Consider the following 18776-nt stretch of genomic DNA (forward strand, 5'->3'; position numbering starts at 1 on the left):
GGTTATATGTGCATGACAAATTCAAGCTGAATAGGGTCACAGGAAAATATCATATAATTTTCTCTAATATCATACTTACCAGGGGCATGTGTGGTATGCAGATGAAGAGGAACTTATGACCTGTTCGGTGGAGGTAAAATCATGTATGTAAGCCATACTGGTGAAAAGTTAGGACAGGGTAACAAAAACCTGACTTAATTGGTGTCTCTCCAGCAGAGTCATAAAATCCTAATTTATATTAACACAGACCTTTCATTTTGGACATCACAGGAAGGGGGGCTGTGGGCCCCGCAGCTTGGTTTTAAAACTGCTCTGTGACTCTTAAGTTTGTGTTCTCTTTTGGGAGTCAATCTGCTATTGAAGTGTCCCATTTTTCTGCTTCTCCCAGCACCAGAAAAAAGGATTTTTGTACTCACCATAAAACCTCTTTCTCTAAACACAGTTGGGGGGACACTGCAGACCATGAGGGTACAGAGGGCGCTGTGGAGTCCAGGCACTAAAAAGACTTGTCTGTCCTGCTCCCACCCCTCTATGCCCCTTTTTCACCGGCAATCTTCAGTTATTTTTTAGTGCCCAATGGAGTTGGTCACACTTTAGATTAGTTGTTTTTTTTGTAGCAGCTTGCTTTATTTTCTTTGCAGCTTTCACAGGGACATCGCTCACAGCGCTTTACAGCCACCCCCTCATCATGTATCGGACCCCCAGGAAAAGGGTCACCCGCCTCTCTGGGGGTTCAGGGACCCAGCCACTGCCAGGGAAGTGGATCCAGCCGCCCTGGGGGTCGCGATCACAGATTGCCAATGCCCCATTGAAGGGGTGACGGCCCTGTCTGCAGCTCATGCCCTACCTACAGAAATACTCACATGACGTGAGGAACAGACAGCGATGGATCTGGCAGGTAATTTTATGAGCATTTCTGGTGAGGAGCTATCGCCTGAGTACAGTCCTCACCAGATTACACTGAAAGATATGGGCGACCATAGAGGAGGTATAAGAAAAAGCAGAGGAGCGATTCCACTGTCATGCCCGGGCTCTGCAGTTTCCAGCCCCATTTTACCTCACTCTGTCTCAGTGTCCCTGAGGAGATAGTTCAGTTAGATATTCATGTGCCAATCTGTGATATTCTGACGGAATGATTGTGCCGTTTTGTATTGTCAGTACTCCCTGCTGCTTTCTCCCTCTGTGTTTGTATACCATTCTGATATACCTTGTTTTATATAGTGGGAATAATATTTCCTAAGGTTCCAACTCTGGTTTTAGATAGATATACACATTCTGTAAGAACTCTATTAACTGTTTCTTTCTCCATTTCAATATGTCAGAAAGAGGGTCCGGTGCAAAGTCCAAAGCTGTATCTGTGATGTATTTCACCTGTTCTAGGTGCCAATCTGAAATGTCAAGTGGATGGTCAGACCCGGTGGGCCTGTGCACAGCTTGTGAGGTTGGGGAACTAGGGCAGCGTTTGACGAGGTGATGGATTTGGCAGAACCGTCATGGGCCAAGGAACTGACGCGGCTCATTGCAGAACTTGAGAGATTATCCACTTTTGGGGTCGAACTGAACCATTTATGTCTTCGTTAGCTACACATTCTTCAAATGCCCTTCCCTCGGGTCAGGCGTCTGTCTATTGCCGGGATGTCAGTAAGTTTTGCTGAACCCCCATGGATGTGAAATATGGAGAAATCGGTACAGGGACTGACCAGAGTGTCAGCTTCTCTAGAGAGGTTATAGTCCTCCACAGGTACAGCCAGGCATCATAAACGATTTGCACCTACTATCCCCTACGATCCTGGTGACTCCGACACAGAACTTTCCTTACACAAGGAGGGGGAGATGTATGAGGATTCAGACTTTGAAGACATTTCGATTTGAGAGGAAGACCCATCCACGAAGCAAGGGATAGAGGACCTCATTTTAACGGTGAAGAGTAGATGTATAATCAAATTCTTGAAATTTGATTATATGTGAGTTATCAATTCTGTGTTTTATCAGTTTTATTTTAATATGGAAACTACATCAGCAATGCTTAAGGTAGAACAGTTAATAAAAAGAATATACAAATATAATGTTCTATCTTAAGCATTGTGGATGTAGTTTCCATATTAAACTACACTAACTAAGTTCAAGTCTCGGTGAAATTCACGTGACAGTTTAGTCAAAACGCTACATAATTGAAAACCGGAGAGAACATTGTGGTCAATGTTAACTCTGATAAAAGTAAATTGTGCTAGATTAGTTCTAAGGGAAAACCGAAGGAATCCTAAATAAGAATGTCAGCTCTTCATAAAAAAAACCTTGGTGGTGGCATAGTTGATATGGCAGAGCTAGTGGGTGGCATAGATTTATTTATTTTGAAAAATAGCAATCATGTACAGATAAGAGTCAACAATTTGTACATTTGCAGGTTTAAAAACAAAAACAGAGAACAGTACATATCGTAGGCATATGTCAGTGAAGCTGAAAATATTTGAATAGCAAATATCCAAGATAGCCAGAGGTTGTCAATAAAAAGACAGGTAAGTATACAATTGTTATCCAGAATACTCAATACAACATTTTATAACTATATGATGTGGGGGGTGGGGGGAGAGGGGAGGGGGGGCACTGGTCACCACCGAGAATGAAAGGAAAAAAAAAGAACACACTTCCCTTTATCCACACAATTCCTTACCCTTATCTTTCCCTTTTTAAGTAGAGAAACAAATAAATAGAAGAGGGGCAAAAAAAGTTTCAAAGGAGATTATTACTTTATATTCTCTGGAAAGGGAAACAGCATCGAGAGTCAAGAGTCAGGCCACCTATGAGCATAGGGAGTCTTTTTAGGAGGAAGGAGATGGTACAGGAGGTATGGGGTTATAAGTAAAGCCAAGGAGCCCAAACCTGGTGAAATCTATCATCCTTATCATGCAGGTGGTATGTAATCTGTTCCATTCGGGCAATAAACCAGATAGAGGATCGCAGTGCCGCCATAGTAGGGGGTTCAACTTGTTTCCAGGACTTAGCTATTAGACATCGCGCAGCAGCCAGGACATGGGAGGCCAATTTCGCAGACTGTCTATCATCATCAATCAGTGGGTAACAGAGAAGAAAAGACCATGGGTCTTTCCGGACAGGGTATGGAAGGAGGGAGGAGAGGAGGGTCCTAACTCGATCCCAAAAGGAGGATATTTTAGGGCAGGACCACCAAATATGCAAAAAGGAGCCCATCTGGCCACAACCCCGCCAACATAATGGAGAACTAGAGGGGGACATTTTAGTGAGTTTGTCAGGTGTATAGTACCACCTATAGTAAACTTTATATGCGTTCTCCTTCACCAAAGTGGAAGATTTAATCATTTTAAACAGACCAGGTGGTTGTTTTTGATTAACCCTTTGTCACACACGTTACACAGGCTCAAGTGAGAACTGTTCGTGACTGTTGTGAACATAGAGAGCTTGCAGTTATTTATAAGGGATAATTCAAAACTGCAGTGTAAATAGGTATCAAATGAATCCATTAATAATTTAAAGTGTAAAATTTAAAGACAGAGTCTGATGTAAGTGTGTTTGACGGCTTTGTACATTCCAGTGTGAAAAGATAAGTGGGTCACCTGGGACATCTTCAAATGGCTCCTACTGTGAAACAGCCTCGCTTGGGAGGGAGTTTTGGACACTTCAATAGATTGTGTGGGGCGGTTCCCAGCTGGAGATCCCTGCAGGCAGCATGTGAAAGTCTATACATGTATATAGAAATATGACCTTCAAAATGAAAATGTTGTCATAGTTCATATTTCGGGAAATGTGGGTTTTTCCCTCCATACTGAGGAGCAGAAATCACACCAGGGTTGTGAATGACAGGTATGGGGGGGGGTATCCGTGAACAGCTAAAATCACACATCTTTGAAAAACGTATGTCACATTGTCATAATTCCATCATGTTTGGTATTTAAATGTGCGGGAGATTATGACCGGTTTATTGAAGGGGGAGTTATTTCTCTGGGAAATATCTGTGAAGAATTACCCACAGGTCAAGACTTTGGGAATATTTGTGAGCAAAGTATAGTGACACCCAGGGGACATCCCTGCCCCCTATTAGCATTAAACACTACCCCTGTGAAGACCATCCCATTTAATTTTGCTTAAAAACCTGTGTTTTGGAAAGGACAAACTTTTTGGGAAATCAATTCACATTGATAAGCTGTCGATCTTCTTCCAAGCCACATTTACCTTGGCCAGAATGCAATTCATGTAAGTGCAAATCTGAATGTAACCCCTTTTTATTTTAAACTGCTTTGCTTGTTCTGTCAGCCTATTAATTGTTTATTCATTATTTTTCTTTATATCTGAATGCCCTGTATTTTTGTATATTAAATCTATAATTTAATAAGTTGCGTCCTTGATACTCTAACAAATCCATTAGCCTGTTAGAAGAGACAGATTGCTCGACCAAGTTAACCCTTGGAATGCCAGTGTGTGATTTGTTCATACATTTGATTAACAAGCTGTGTGTGCTTGCATTTACATTTGTGTAACAGTTTGGAGGTGTGAAGAGTTAACCCCGTGTGTGCTGGTATGGGTCTTGCTAGTTATACTAGAAGCCTGTGTGCCAGTGTGGGACAGTATATTGCCTGTACTCAATTGGTGGTAGCAAAATCTGTAGTGTCTGGGGGTGTCAGAGCGCAGTGTTTGGGGGCGATTCCGAAGGTCTACAACCTGTGTGATAGGTAGAGAGAGACTGCGGGCTGAAATCGTGTATGACCTCATACAGCGAACACAAAGTCACAGCAGCTGGGAGCGTGTTCGTGACAGTGACACATTCCAATAATTTTGAGATCAAACACTATAGAAAATAGAGAGGATACCTGTGAGGGAATGAGGTGACTGCGGACTATCAAATATATACTTTTTCTAGCCCTCCGGTTCCCCCATATTTGTCAGTCATATTTAAGCTTGTGTATATTATATTTTGAAATAACTGCCAGCTTGTATAATTAACATGCAGACTAGTCCATTGTTTCAGTCTAGGCAAACGGTTTATTGTCCACCAGTCCTGTATGAATGTACATCACACCAGGGGGTCTCATGTCTTCCTTTAGCTTTGATCTATGTGTGCTAGTATAGGAAATGGGTCCACAGACAGAGCTCTATGTTTAATTACAGAGGAAGGCATTGTGTATTTAAATGGAATGGTGTCTGGAGGGTGATCTTTCCTGTTTACACAAACTCTGCTGTATAGCCACATAACAATACCTGTTCCTTATTAAATCAGGAGTGACTCATCTCCTTTCATGTATGTTTACCTGTGAAAAGGTAAACACAGAAAAGGACCAATCAGGCCAATCCTGGAATTGCTGATGAGGTCATTTCTGGGCTTAAAAGACAGCTAGAGAGGACAGCAAGCTGGCATTCAATACAGAGTGATAGCTGAGGTCAGGCTGGCGTTGATATATATTAATCTCTGCCCCTGACAGGAAAGGGACAATCGGTCCCTGGAGTACTGCCGTTGCCCGATCTACCTCTCCAGGTCTTGGGGAGCTGTGTGTCCGTCGAAAGTGGAGTGACAGTTACTTAGGGCCACTACGTTTGCTGGTAGTCTTAAAGGAGAGAGGGGAAAAGCTTGGATTGATAGACAGCAGTCCCTGAAAGTGACAAGGATACTGGTGAGGTGTTTTCATTATACCCTGTATGTTGCCTGTGCCAAACTGTAGTGGTATTTGTTGCAAGTTATTATTTACATCTGTTAATTGCTGTTTTGTGCTACCATTTTGTTAAACTTGCTTGTTTCATTTTGGATATTTGCCTGGGTGATTTTGAACCTTGGATAGGTACCGGATAGGCCAGCTGTGCGGCCCAAAAGGTTAGACTACAAACTATATCAGAGATCTTCTAATAGTGAGTGCATACCTATTGTACAGATCCCTATGCTTAAAGGGCACCTCACATCATTTCCCCCTATGTTCTTTGTGTTTTCTTGAGTCACTGAGGAACAACATCTCGGGGAGGACACCAGATTTAAGGAAAGACTGTCAACTACATGCACCTTTAACCATTTAAAAAAACACTACAGACTTTCTGTCAGTAAAGACTTTCTGTATATGGAGGAACATTTTTTTTAAGACATACATCTACATGGCACAACCACAATCTTATGACAAGGGCCTACCCTGGAGAGACAGTACCCAGCCTTCACAAAACATTAACAGGCTTGGGAACACCCAACCGTGAGTTACAGATTCACCATTTTGTAGCTTACACTAAAGTGAATGCAGCGCTGGTTTAGTATCTTGTATGCTTGTAGCTAATTATAATCTCTATTTAAGAGTGCAGATATTTTTTAAACCCAGCAGCTCTTACTCTAGTAAACCACCGCTATCAGAACCCATTGTGAGTTCTTCGATGTTTAACAAGAACTGGTTTCTGTGTAAAACATTTCCTACACTAAGAACATTAAAATGGTTTCTCATCTGTATGAGTTCTGTGGTGTCTTACAAGACTGGATTTCAATGCAAAACATCTCCCACACTCAGAACATGGAAATAGCTTCTCACCTGTGTGAAATTTCTGATGTGAAACCAGACATTTTTTCTCTGTAAAACATTTCCCACACTCAGAGCATGGAAATGGTTTCTCACCTGTATGAGTTCTCTGATGTAAAACCAGTTCTGATATCCGTGTAAAACATTTCCCACACTCAGAGCATGAACATGTTTTCTCATCTATGTGAATTCTCTGATGTCTAAGAAGAGGGGATTTACTTGTGAAACATCTCCCACACTCAGGGCATGGAAATGGTTTCTCACCTGTATGAGTTCTGTGGTGTTTTACAAGACTGGATTTAACCGAAAACCGTTTCCCACACTCAGAACATGGAAATGGTTTCTCACCTGTATGAGTTCTCTGATGTGCAACCAGATCTGATTTCTGTTGAAAACATTTCCCACACTCAGAGCATGGAAATGGTTTCTCACCTGTATGAGTTCTCTGATGTGAAACCAGTTCTGATTTCCGTGTAAAACATTTCCCACACTCAGAACATGGAAATGTTTTCTCACCTGTATGAATTCTGTGGTGTCTTGCAAGACTGTATTTAATTGAAAACCGTTTCCCACACTCAGAACATGGAAATGGTTTCTCACCTGTGTGAGTTCTGTAATGTCTATCAAGCCATATGTTAGCTGGAAAGCATTTCCCACACTCAGAACACAAAAATGGTTTCTCACCACACTGAGTTCTTCGATGTGTAGCAAGTTGTGATTTCTGTCTAAAACATTTCCCACACTTAGAACATAGAAATGGTTTCTCACCTGTGTGAGTTCTCTGATGATTAAGAAGATGGGATTTAACTGTAAAACATTTACCACACTCAGAGCATGGAAATGGTTTCTCACCTGTGTGAGCTCTCTGATGCTTAGTGAGACATGCTTTATATGTAAAACATTTCCCACATTCAGAACATGGAAATATTGTATCCCCTCTATGAGCTGTACCAGCTATAGCAATATCTGAGTTATTAGGAAAACATGCCTCGTGATTAGAGGGATCAGATGATATATGTTCACTGTGATGTAATTGATGTATATTTGGAGTAATGGGGCTTTTTCCTGGAAAATCTTGTATGTTGAGGTTGTCTTCTATTTTATAACCTTGAGACACAACGAGATATCTCTCCGAGGTATTCTGGATTTCCTGTCCATCTGCTGGAAATAAAATAGATGTATGGAAATAGACATTGAATAGCAAATTTTCATATATTTAGTGAGTTCAAGATGTTCAATTGTTTAATTTCTGCTTGCATACAAGAACACTTAATTACAAATCTAAATGTAATGATACCAGGATGTTAGGGTAGGAGCCCAGAGGAAAATTCTGGTATCTAGGGGTTTAGGATCACACAGGCAAAGAAAAGGTACGGATACAACTGTACCTTTATTACAGATAACTGCAAACAATAGGTTATATATATCAAACAATACATTAAACAACATCCAGTGCTCACCAACCATGACGCAGTAACACCCCAGTGTTCAATAACCTCAAATCGTTAATAAAGAAAATGTGTTTTCTTTACCAGTCCAAGTCATAGGGAAATGATAATATCTATGATTAACAGAATATGACAAACAGAGCAAACAAATCTGAAAGTCAAAAGAAAAAAGCTTGTAATCCAATAGCCACAATACTCCCAGGAAAAAATCCTTAGCACTCAGGCAGGAGCTGCGACTCCAACGTCAATAGAGTTTAGAAGCAAATGACACACACTGAAGTCTCTCCTGCAGGTCTTTTTAAAGGGACAAATTTCCCACACTGGAAATCCAACTCCCTAAAGGGATGGAGATGGGAGGAGAGAGCTGTTATCCACTCATGGTTTTCCCTCCTCCTGTTTTAGAGCCTAGGAGTCTAACACAGTTCCAGGGAGAACAATACCTACTCAACCAATTGCCGACTGACTTAATCCTGGTTAAGTAACAGAGCCTCACTGTTTTAAACCCTTCTAGGTATTTGTGATGTCAGAGGGGCTCCAGAGGCTGCTGGCTTCTTGTTTGTAAGAGGGGAGTGGTGCCTTGGTCAGAAAACAGTACATCCACCATGTTGTAATCCGATATGATGTTCAGATGAATACATGTAACCACCTGGCTTTATTTAAGAATAGTATGGATAAACTTAATTCCATCCAAATAGGGTTTTATCCATTTAGATTGTGTAATAAATAAAGGTTAAAACAACCCAATCTTCAACTAAACACAAGCATCTTTCCATCCTAAGAGTTAAAGATGACAGATAGGGAAGATGTTGGCTGTCAGACCCATCTTGTCACAACATACAGTAATTATACAGATTAAACATTGGCATAAAACATAACAAGCACATTGCATAGACCCAGCCACAGGGACATGCAGATTGCAGACACATATGACAATGAAAAAATTAGTTTGGTGTGTAATACTTCCCAAGCACACACATGAACCAGCCTCTATCATAGGACAGGGAACCTCATTAGCCAGTAACATTGTCCAACCACAATGCTCATACAAACACTACCCTCACACACAAACATTAGAGCTTTGGTAGTAGACTACTCAATGTTCATTAAGTGGACATGTAGGTAGTAAATGAACAAAGAAGCAGCCTCTATATATCAACATCAGGCAGCATAACCCTGTATCAAGAGTAATGCTACAAATTTAGGCTGAAGCCTCTGTGTAGACAAACACTAAGAGGGAAGGAGAGCAGCTTGATAGAGCAATACAACACAGTAGGAAATAGCAACACAGAATAAGGAAGAAACAGAACGGAGGAGTAGAGAACATTAGGACTGAGTAGAAAGCATTAGGACCGATTAGGAGAATGGAGCAGGGCAAAGACCAGCAACAGCGAAAAGTGGGAGAAAGCATAAGGGCAGAGCAGGATACAGAGACAGGTCAGAAGATGAAGAGCAACAGTACAAAGCACCAACCACAGAGATTTAAAGGGAGCTATGGTACTATGATGGGTGTGTGATTATAGTTCTATGAAAGTAGCTTGTGTGAAATGTGTGTTGTGATGCAATGTATGCGGGAAATAACCTGCTTTAGTATTGCAGTGTTACACATACTGAGAGTAAAACATTCAGGAATTATTACACAAGGAACATAATGGGTAATGTCACATGTACTACTGCATGGGGAGGATCATGGGTAATACCATCCATCTCATCACATTGATCAGTGATTGAATCATTATGGTGATGTCTGTTGTACTGATGTATGAGAATCACAAGAGTGTGAGGAAGACACTAATCAGATCTCTTGGCTGGTAGCACACACTGATATGATGTGAGGAGGAGAACAGGAGTCTAATAGGGACTGAAGGACAAACCAGCTGGGTGCTTTGTATACCACCTACAACCATTTAGGTGAGCCTCCATCCCCCTTTCTTTTCCTCCCCTCCCACTCTTTCCTCTCCCCATCTCTTCACAGGACTCTATAAGCACCAAAAGACAACCAAATTAATTGTTCTATGAACTGAACAAACATTGGTCCCTACTCAAGGAACACACCCTAGAACACCAATCCACCGAACTAATGAGCAACATAAAGATAAGCCAAATTCCAATACAGCACATCCATACAGAAACAGAAACAACATATCACCACACAAACCTACACTGGGCTGCGGAAAACTCCAACAAAAATCCTGACTCTCCCACTGGGCAGATACTTTTTTATGAAAACAAGGAGAATGTTTCACTCTTTTCTGTAATAAGTGTTTATTACTCACCAGTGCTGATATCTGTAGGGATTTCCTCCTCCTTACACTGCTGATCACCCCTCACATACATCTCTTCTTCTCCGTCTATATGTTCTACCTTAATATCAGTCCGATCATCAAACTAAATAACAAATGATACCCATAAAATAACACTTTAATAACGTCTTATTTCACTAATTGAGATTAAACACAATAATATCAGATATTCACAGCTGTTCTACAGATCATATAGTGAAAAGTAATTTTGGTAATTTAGCGAGATCATAAAGTCCATCTACCTGACACTCCTGTGGGATACTGTGATTTTCCTTTGTACAATCCTGTGAATAAAGAGGACGGGGACATCTCTCTGGGGTATTTCTGTTACTGGATCCAACTGTAGAAGACACACAGTGACTGATACATTGTTTAGGTGTAATGGTCAGATGTTGTGTGCACAATAACCTAAGCAACCTAGTAATTAAAGGGGCATCTATTCTATGTTCCAATCTTAAAGTTATTGTAAAACAGTAAAAACAGGCTGGAACAATGAGAAACGTCAACACCAGAAAGATCTCGATATGAGGGGATGAATGTCTACTGTCATCAAAAGGGTTAACAGAATTGACAATACAAATCCCATAGAGAACTTAGAGTTATTTATAAGGGTTAACTCATCACATTATTGTGGGAGATAAGGCCTAAATCATAACTGCAGTGTAAATACGGTAAATTAATTGAATCCATTCATAAGTTAAACTACTCCAGTGTAAAATGTGTAGACAGAAAGTGTGTTGTATTTGTATTTGAAGGCTCTGCACATCCCAGTGTGAGAAGATAGGAGTGTCACCTGTGGCAGCTTCAAAGAGCCCGTGCTGTGAGATGTATCCTGGCCTGGGATGGAAATTTGACACCTGAATAAACTTTTAGGACCCGCTTAACATGGTGTTTGGCTCAAAGAGCCCATCTGCTTACTTGGCTATATGTGATATAGACAAAAATAATTCAGTTTTAAAATATGCCACTTAAAATTAATAAAAGTAGTGATCAAAAACATATTCCTCGATAGCATAATGAAGGGCAGCTCATATGTCAAATTAAGAATTCTGCCCCAGAGAAGTAAAGGAAATAAGTGTAAGCTCTACAAATACCCTGTATTTAGGCATGTTTGGTATCAAAAGATGGACAAATTGACAGGGGGCTTATTAATAACATTCACATAGTAGAATTGGGTAGTAAATCAGACTTCATGCAAATGGTGATTGAAAAAAGTATCACAGACTACAACCCCCAGGAGGTGGGAAGGTATAAAGGTGTCTTTAAAAAGCTGAGACCAGTTACAACAAATTATCAGTCTTTTGGGAAATCAATCATTCTTTGATAAGCTGTCCATCTTCAAGTCAATTTCCCTTGGCTTAGAATATGCCACTTCGATGTAAGTTATACTCTGAATCTAATCCTTTTTATTTTAAACTGTTTTGCTAGTGTATGTTATGTCAATTGTTATTAATTGTTTTTAATATCTGAATGCCATGTACTTTTTAATATTAAATCTATAAATTTAGTAAGTTGCGTCCTTGATACTCTAACGAATCCATTCGCCTGTTAAGAAGAATATAGCTCGACCAAGTTAACCCTTTGAATGCCGGTGCATGATTTGTTGATACATTTCATTAACAAGCTTAGTGTGAACAGTCTGGAGGTGTGATGAGTTAAATCCTTTGTTTGCTGGTGGGGCCTTGCTAGCCTGTGATAGCTTGAAGCCTTGTGTGCCAGTGTGGTACAGTAGATTGGGAGTCCTATTGCCCGTATTCAATAGGTGGTGGCAAACCTGAAGTGTATAGAGGTGTGAGAGCGCTGTGTGGGGGCGGTTTAGTACGTATATAACCTGTGTGATAGGTAGAGACACACTGCGGGTTGGGATCGTGTGTAACCTCATACAGCAAACACCCCAAAGTAAGGCAGCTGGGAGTGTGTTTGTGACAGATACATACAATGATCCCTGTTAGCACAAAGATATTTCTATATGTCCAGCACATAACTGGTTTTAACTAGTCTCAAGGTAGAGAAGAGGGATGTTGGATTCAGAGTTGTATTAGACAACCAAAACCCAGGTAGTTTTAGCTTCAGTTGAAACATTGTCAATAAAGCTGTGCCCAACAAATTATCCTGAATTCAATGATGCGATCAAGCAACGGGACTCCTCAGATCAAGACATTTCTCAGCAATCAAATTGTATTCCGCAGCTAAGTACTAATTCATTCTATATATACACATGTCAACTTTTAAGATTTCTCCCCCGGGAGATCCGGGGAGAGGTCATTTGACATGGGGTAGGAGGGTAGCGTAGTGACATCATTGCGTCACCATAGCGCCACCACTAAAAATGCTGAAATTTACGGCATTGCATGGAGGGGTGGGGCTTAATGATAAGAATAAGCCCCGCCCCCACCATTCAATGCTGTGAATTTCGGCAATTGCGAGAGCTTTGCCTACTCTTCCGGAAGTCCGGGTGGATTCCCCAAAATTCAGGAGTCTCGCGGGAATTCTGGGAGAGTAGGCAAGTATGATTTTATATGTTTATTTTATAATAAAGATTTGTATTATCTTTTTACAATTGTTGTCTGTCAATTTTTATAATCTCACACCAGAACACAAGAGTTAATGTCCATCCTGTGACAGTCTACCACTAGTGTTTGATTTTAGCACATTCATAAAGGATATGGAACAATGTATTTCTAAGGATTCTACATCTTCAGCAGTGTGACAGGCAGAGGGAAACATTAAGCGCAGTATCATAGGAACATGGAACCAACAGTATAAAGCCTGTACTCAGCCTCTTCTACCTTACTACCCATTGTCTATCTGAAAATGTCTCCCCAAAAACTTGTTCCCACTTGTTAACACAATCCAGTGTGGCATCCACTGCGGATGTCCCACAACATACCATAGATAAGAGGTTGTGAACCCATATGTGAAACACGAAAATGAGTGGGGATGGGGTAACATTTTCTTGTTTAGGAGAGAGGACACAAAAATGAGATTTTTATACTTATGTAAAATCCGCTTCTCTAAATCCATTGGGGGACACCGGGACCTTGGGGCATTGAGTAGGGACAGACGAACACTGGCACTTTAACTTGTGTTAAACAAAGCTCTGGCTCCACCCCCTCTATACCCCACCTCCTGCTAGAGGCCAGTCTATGCTTAACCAAGCCCGCAGAAAGGGAGAGAGGAACCAAAGAAAAAAGAATAAACTTAACAACACATCATTGTCTTAACAACCAGACAACATGTCAAACAGAAGGAGAAACCAGAGCGTTAAGGGTGGGCGCCCGGTGTCACCCAACGGATTAAGAGAAACAGATTTTACGTAAATATAAAAATCCCATTTTCTCTGACATCCTTGGGGGACACCAGGACCTTGGGGACATCCTAAAGCTGTCTCACGGGAGGGAACGCTCAGAAGAAATGGCCCGAAGCACCTTTCTCCCAAAACTTGCATCCCTGGAGGCAAACACATTAAATCTGTAAAACTTTGTGAAAGTGTGTACAGAAGACCACGTGGCCGCTTTACACAATTGTTCACTAGAGGCACCATGGCGGGCCGCCCAGGAAGCACTTACAGATCTTGTAGAATGCGCCTGTAAATTATCTGGGACAGACTCCCCAGCCCCATTGTAAGCCTGACGGATAACAGTCGTAACCCACCTGTCAATGGTCACTTTAGAAGCTGGCCAGCCTCTTTTGTGAGCATCATAAAGAATGAAAAGATCCTCAGTTTTGTGTAATTTCTGAGATCTTTTAACATAAATTCGCAAGGCACGAACAACATCAAGATAACGAATAGCCTCATCGTTATCGGAAGACGAGGAATCAGTTAGAGCCGGATGACAATATCCTGATTCAAATGAAACTTAGATACAACTTTAGGAAGGAAAGAGGGCTTGGTTCAAAGAACTGCCCTATCCTCATGAAAAACTAGCAGAGGAGGCTTGCAAGACAAAGCAGCAAGCTCTGAAACTCTGCGTGCCGTAGAAATGGCCAAAAGAAAAACCGTTATTAACGTTAGAAATTTGAAATTTATCGTATTCAAGGGCTCAAACGGTGGATGCTGTAAAGCCCTCAACACCAAATTCAAATCCCCTGGTGGAACCGGAGGAATATAAGGAGGTTGAACATGGAAAACACCTTGAATGAAAGTTTGCACATCAGGTATGACAGCAAGTTTTCTTTGAAAGAAGATCGAAAGAGCTGACACCTGACCCTTAAGAGAACGAAGACGCAAACCTGCATCCAAACCATCCTGCAAGAACCTCAGTAACCTGGCCAGACGAAAAGAAGACGTAGAATATCCCTTCTTTCGCACCAACCAATATATGTCCTCCAGACAAGATGATATATTTTTGTCGAAGCCGGTTTTTCAAGCACGGAGCATGGTCTGCACCACCCGATCCGAAAAACCCTTAGCTCTTAGGATCCTGGCCTCAACAGCCACGCCGTTAAAGCCAGACGTTGCAAACTTTGATGACAAAAGGGACCCTGGTTTAGCAGGTCTGGGCGTATTGGCAACCGCCACGACCAACCTCCTACCATGAATACGTCAGTGTATCAGGCCCTGCGCGGCCAATCCGGCGCCACTAAAAGCACTGGAACACCCTCTCCACCTTTTTCAGTATCATGGAAGCACGGCTATCGGAGGAAAAAGGTACACTAAGCGGTACCTCCAAGGGAGGGACATAGCGTCTACCACGACTGCCCCGGGATCTCTTGCACGGGAACAGTAGCGGGAAACCCTGTGATTCAACCGAGATGCCATCATGTCGACATCCGGTTGACCCCATTTCACCACTAACTGTTGAAACACCTCTGGATGGAGAGACCATTCTCCCGGATGCAGACTCTGCCTGCTTAGGAAGTCTGCTTCCCAATTTTCTATTCCGGGAATGAAGATGGCCACGAGTGCCGAAACGTGAGCTTCGGCCCCCAGAAATATCCTGTGAGTCCCTCTCATGGCCAAGGGACTCCTGGTGCCGCCCTGATGGTTGAGATATGCCACTGCTGTGACATTGTCCGATTGAATCTTTACTGGCTTTCCCTGCAGCAAGTGTTGCGCACTTCTTAGAGCATGAAACACTGCGCGCAGTTCTAAGACATTTATTGGAAGTTTGGATTCCTTCTGAGTCCAAAGCCCCTGAAACCGAGCCTGAAGACATACAGCCCCCCAACTCCGAAGGCTGGCATCTGTTGTTATCAGAATCCAATTCCAAATTGAGAACAAGCGTCCCCTGGTGAGATTCTGCCTGTGTAGCCACCAGATCAGCGACTGACGCGTCTGCGGATACAGGCAAAAAACCTGACTAGCCAGATTCCGATGGGATTTGTTCCATTGCGGCAGGAGATCCAATTGAAACTGTGGTGCATGGAACTGAGCAAACTGGAACACTTCGAATGACGATACCATCTTGCCCAGAAGTCTCATTGCAAAATGAATGGAAGGTCTCCTTGCCACCAACAGGGATTTCACCATCCTCTGCAAGGCTAGGATCTTGTCCTGAGGAAAGAACACCCGTCTCAGACAGGTATCGAATAAGAGACCCAGAAACACCATCCGCTGGGATAGGATTAACTTGGATTTTTTGAAGTTGATAATCCAACCGTGCAACTCCAGGGTCTGGATTACTACCTGAATATGCAATAGAAGCTTCTCTGAAGAATCTTCCTTTAAAAGAAGATCTTCCAGGTAAGGGATGATTGTAATTCCCTTGGCCCTTAGCAGAGCAGCCATAACCGCCATGATCTTGGTGAAGATACATGGAGCTGTGGCGAGACCGAACGGGAGAGCCTGAAATTGGAAGTGCTCTGACCGAACTGCAAACCTCAACAGGGACTGATGACCCTTCCAAATAGGCACATGGAGATATGCATCCTTGATGTCTAGAGCCACCATAAATTCTCCCTGTTCCATGCCGAGAATGACCGAGCGTAAAGACTCCATCTTGAAGCTGGGCACTCTGACCTGTGTATTAGACTAAATGCCTTGGAGATGATTACAGCATTTCAGGCTAGGAGGACCCAGGGCTCACCTTGAACTCTGAGCCCCTCTGCATAGATAACCATATAGAACTTGGCAGTAATGTCCATGTCCCAGTGCTCTTAGTAAATAAGGGAATGTTATCTACAGAGGATTCAAATGTGAAACAATCGTAGACAAATAACCCTTTGTTATTAAGTGTCTGATTGATCCTAATATAAAAGTGTGAAGACGGGAAGTGAAAGGAAACCTCCAGCTGTTCCAACAGGAAAGATGGATTACTCATATATCATGGTTGGCTCTTTTCAGGAAGGTTGTCTCCCTGTGTCTGTTAGTAGTTGATCACTTGCTCTCACCTTATATCATTGTACATGTTGTGGTAATGACATGAGGTGTCGCAGTGTCATCTATCCAGTAACATTGGTGTGACATTGGTTTGCAAAGCTGCCTCACAGTGCTGGGGTCATGGGTTCTATTCTGACAAGGGCTCTATCTATGTGGAGTTTGTATGTTCTCCCCGTATTTGCGTAGTTTTCCTCCGGGTGCTCCAGTTAAATCCCACATTCCAAAGACATACTGATAGGTTAATTGGCTTCTGACACAAGTAAATCTAGTGTGTGTGTTTGTGTATCTGTGCGGGAGGGAACATAGACTGTAAGCTTCACTAAGGCAGGGACTGAATTACTAAATAATGCATTGAACAATATATAGGCTCTATATATAAAATTGTTAAAAATAAATAAATTATAGTAACAGCCATGCTGAAGCCACCTCAGGAACCAGAGCAAGAATAAAAGTGGGCTACGTCCCACCAACAGTGGTCTTGTTCTTGGACAGTACTGGATTTACAATACTGGACTAGTCATGGATCAGGGAGTCATGTTTGTTGTGACAGGATGGACCGCCATGCCACTCTGTCTGTTGTTGATGGGAACCAGCTGGGCTTACTTTGCCACCGTTCCTTTACATTATCCCAAATGCGCCCTCTTGCCACAGTAGGAGGGGCTTACAATGCTGCCACCACTGAGCTCCTTTATGGTGCTCAGAACCACGTTCCTTCTGGGTAACTGTCACTGCTAGTGTACTCCTGTGCTGGTACACTTGGGCTGGTAACTCTGGACCTCTTACTATGGATCAGGGTTGCTGTGGATGGATCCCCCTGGCCTATCACACTGACCATAGCTGCAGGGTAGCGGCAGAGCGGTGGTACTGGAGAGCTGGGTCCAACCTCAGAATCAACTGGAGAACGGATTCGATTTTAGGGTCTAATCTGCAGGTCACAGAATTACAGCAATATTGAAGAAGTTGTCAAGCAGGGTCTTAAAGCAAAGAGTGATGTTTTATTTCGCTCAGGTGCCCTGACAAGGACAGTTCCACTGATTAAAGGTATCAGTGGTCAGGTCAGATGGAACATCAGAATGATACATTTCAGTGTACAAGACAGTGCTTTTTATATAGATTTGGACATAGGCTGTTTTTAGAATCAGGATATAACTTGCTTACCAAAACATAGATTTACATGCATTGCAAAGCTAACAATATTTACACTTATCTGTGATATCTTACAAATTCAGTCATCCAACAAGCCCAAACACCCTAATACTGTTCTATCTGTAAGGGTTTCCAACTCATCAAAATATGGCGAGTAGTGTGGATAGCAATTATTTCTACCACAATTGTTTTATCATTAATCGTTTTTATTGAAATTTGTTAGGTTAACAGGGGCTACCACAATTGTTTTATGAAAACAGGGAATGTCATCTTCAAAAATCCCATGTGTCCCCCTAAACTCTACGAAGATCCCTTAAAATTGTAGAAATTTCTGTTTTGTGAGCATTAACATCCACTTCATGTAATGTTCAGATTTTCTTGTTAGGAAAGTGAGCAAAAGTAAGTCCAGATATCCTCCTCTTAGGATGAATATTATCAGTAGACAATGACAAGGGAATTGAAAAGGGAGGATATGTAGCTGAGCAGGGTGTGTGTTTATCTGGTTTCAGATTAGTCTGATAGCAAGAAGACTCAACATGGAGTTGGAAAAGAATTCACCAATATCCTCTGCCTGCTCTGGGCAGTAAGATGGTGTTTCCCATTACTAACTTTACTCATGATCCGAAAAAATCCTGTTCGATATGCTGTAGTGTCAGGATAGGAGCAAAGAACCTTTAAAGCTATTGAATCACTATGTTGACTTGTATATATATATATATATATATATAGGAATCAACAGAGAGTGTGGAGGGAGGAGACTGGTCAGATCACAATGATATGATGTGAGGAGGAGAAGAGAAGTCTAATAGGGGCTGATGGCTCCTGACTCCCCCACTGAGCAGATACTTGTTCCTCATTAGTTTGTACAGACAGAGGAGGATGTAGAATAAGAAATTGATGTAGTACTCACCTGTGCTGATATCTGTAGGGATTTCCTGTTGATCACCCCTCACATACGTCTCTTCTTCTCCCTTTATATCTTCTGCCTTAATATCAGCCAGGTTATTACCCTAAACCATCCAGAAACCAATAAAATACTACTTTA

The 18776-nt window shown here is 41.9% G+C and overlaps 2 protein-coding genes across 2 annotated transcripts in view; both read right to left on the bottom strand.

The window, feature by feature from the left end:
- Window positions 1–18776, bottom strand: part of LOC142095488 (uncharacterized) — a 307911-nt gene that overhangs the window by 212081 nt on the left and 77054 nt on the right. The window lies entirely within an intron of this gene.
- Window positions 6049–18737, bottom strand: LOC142159920 (uncharacterized). The gene is given in 4 exon segments (XM_075214802.1): window positions 6049–7676; window positions 10237–10348; window positions 10506–10603; window positions 18642–18737. Coding segments are annotated over 2 exon segments (1386 nt in total). The 5' UTR covers window positions 10298–10348; window positions 10506–10603; window positions 18642–18737; the 3' UTR covers window positions 6049–6351.

This window comes from Mixophyes fleayi, chromosome 6 (genome assembly GCF_038048845.1).
Source record: "Mixophyes fleayi isolate aMixFle1 chromosome 6, aMixFle1.hap1, whole genome shotgun sequence".
Lineage (NCBI taxonomy): Eukaryota > Metazoa > Chordata > Amphibia > Anura > Limnodynastidae > Mixophyes > Mixophyes fleayi.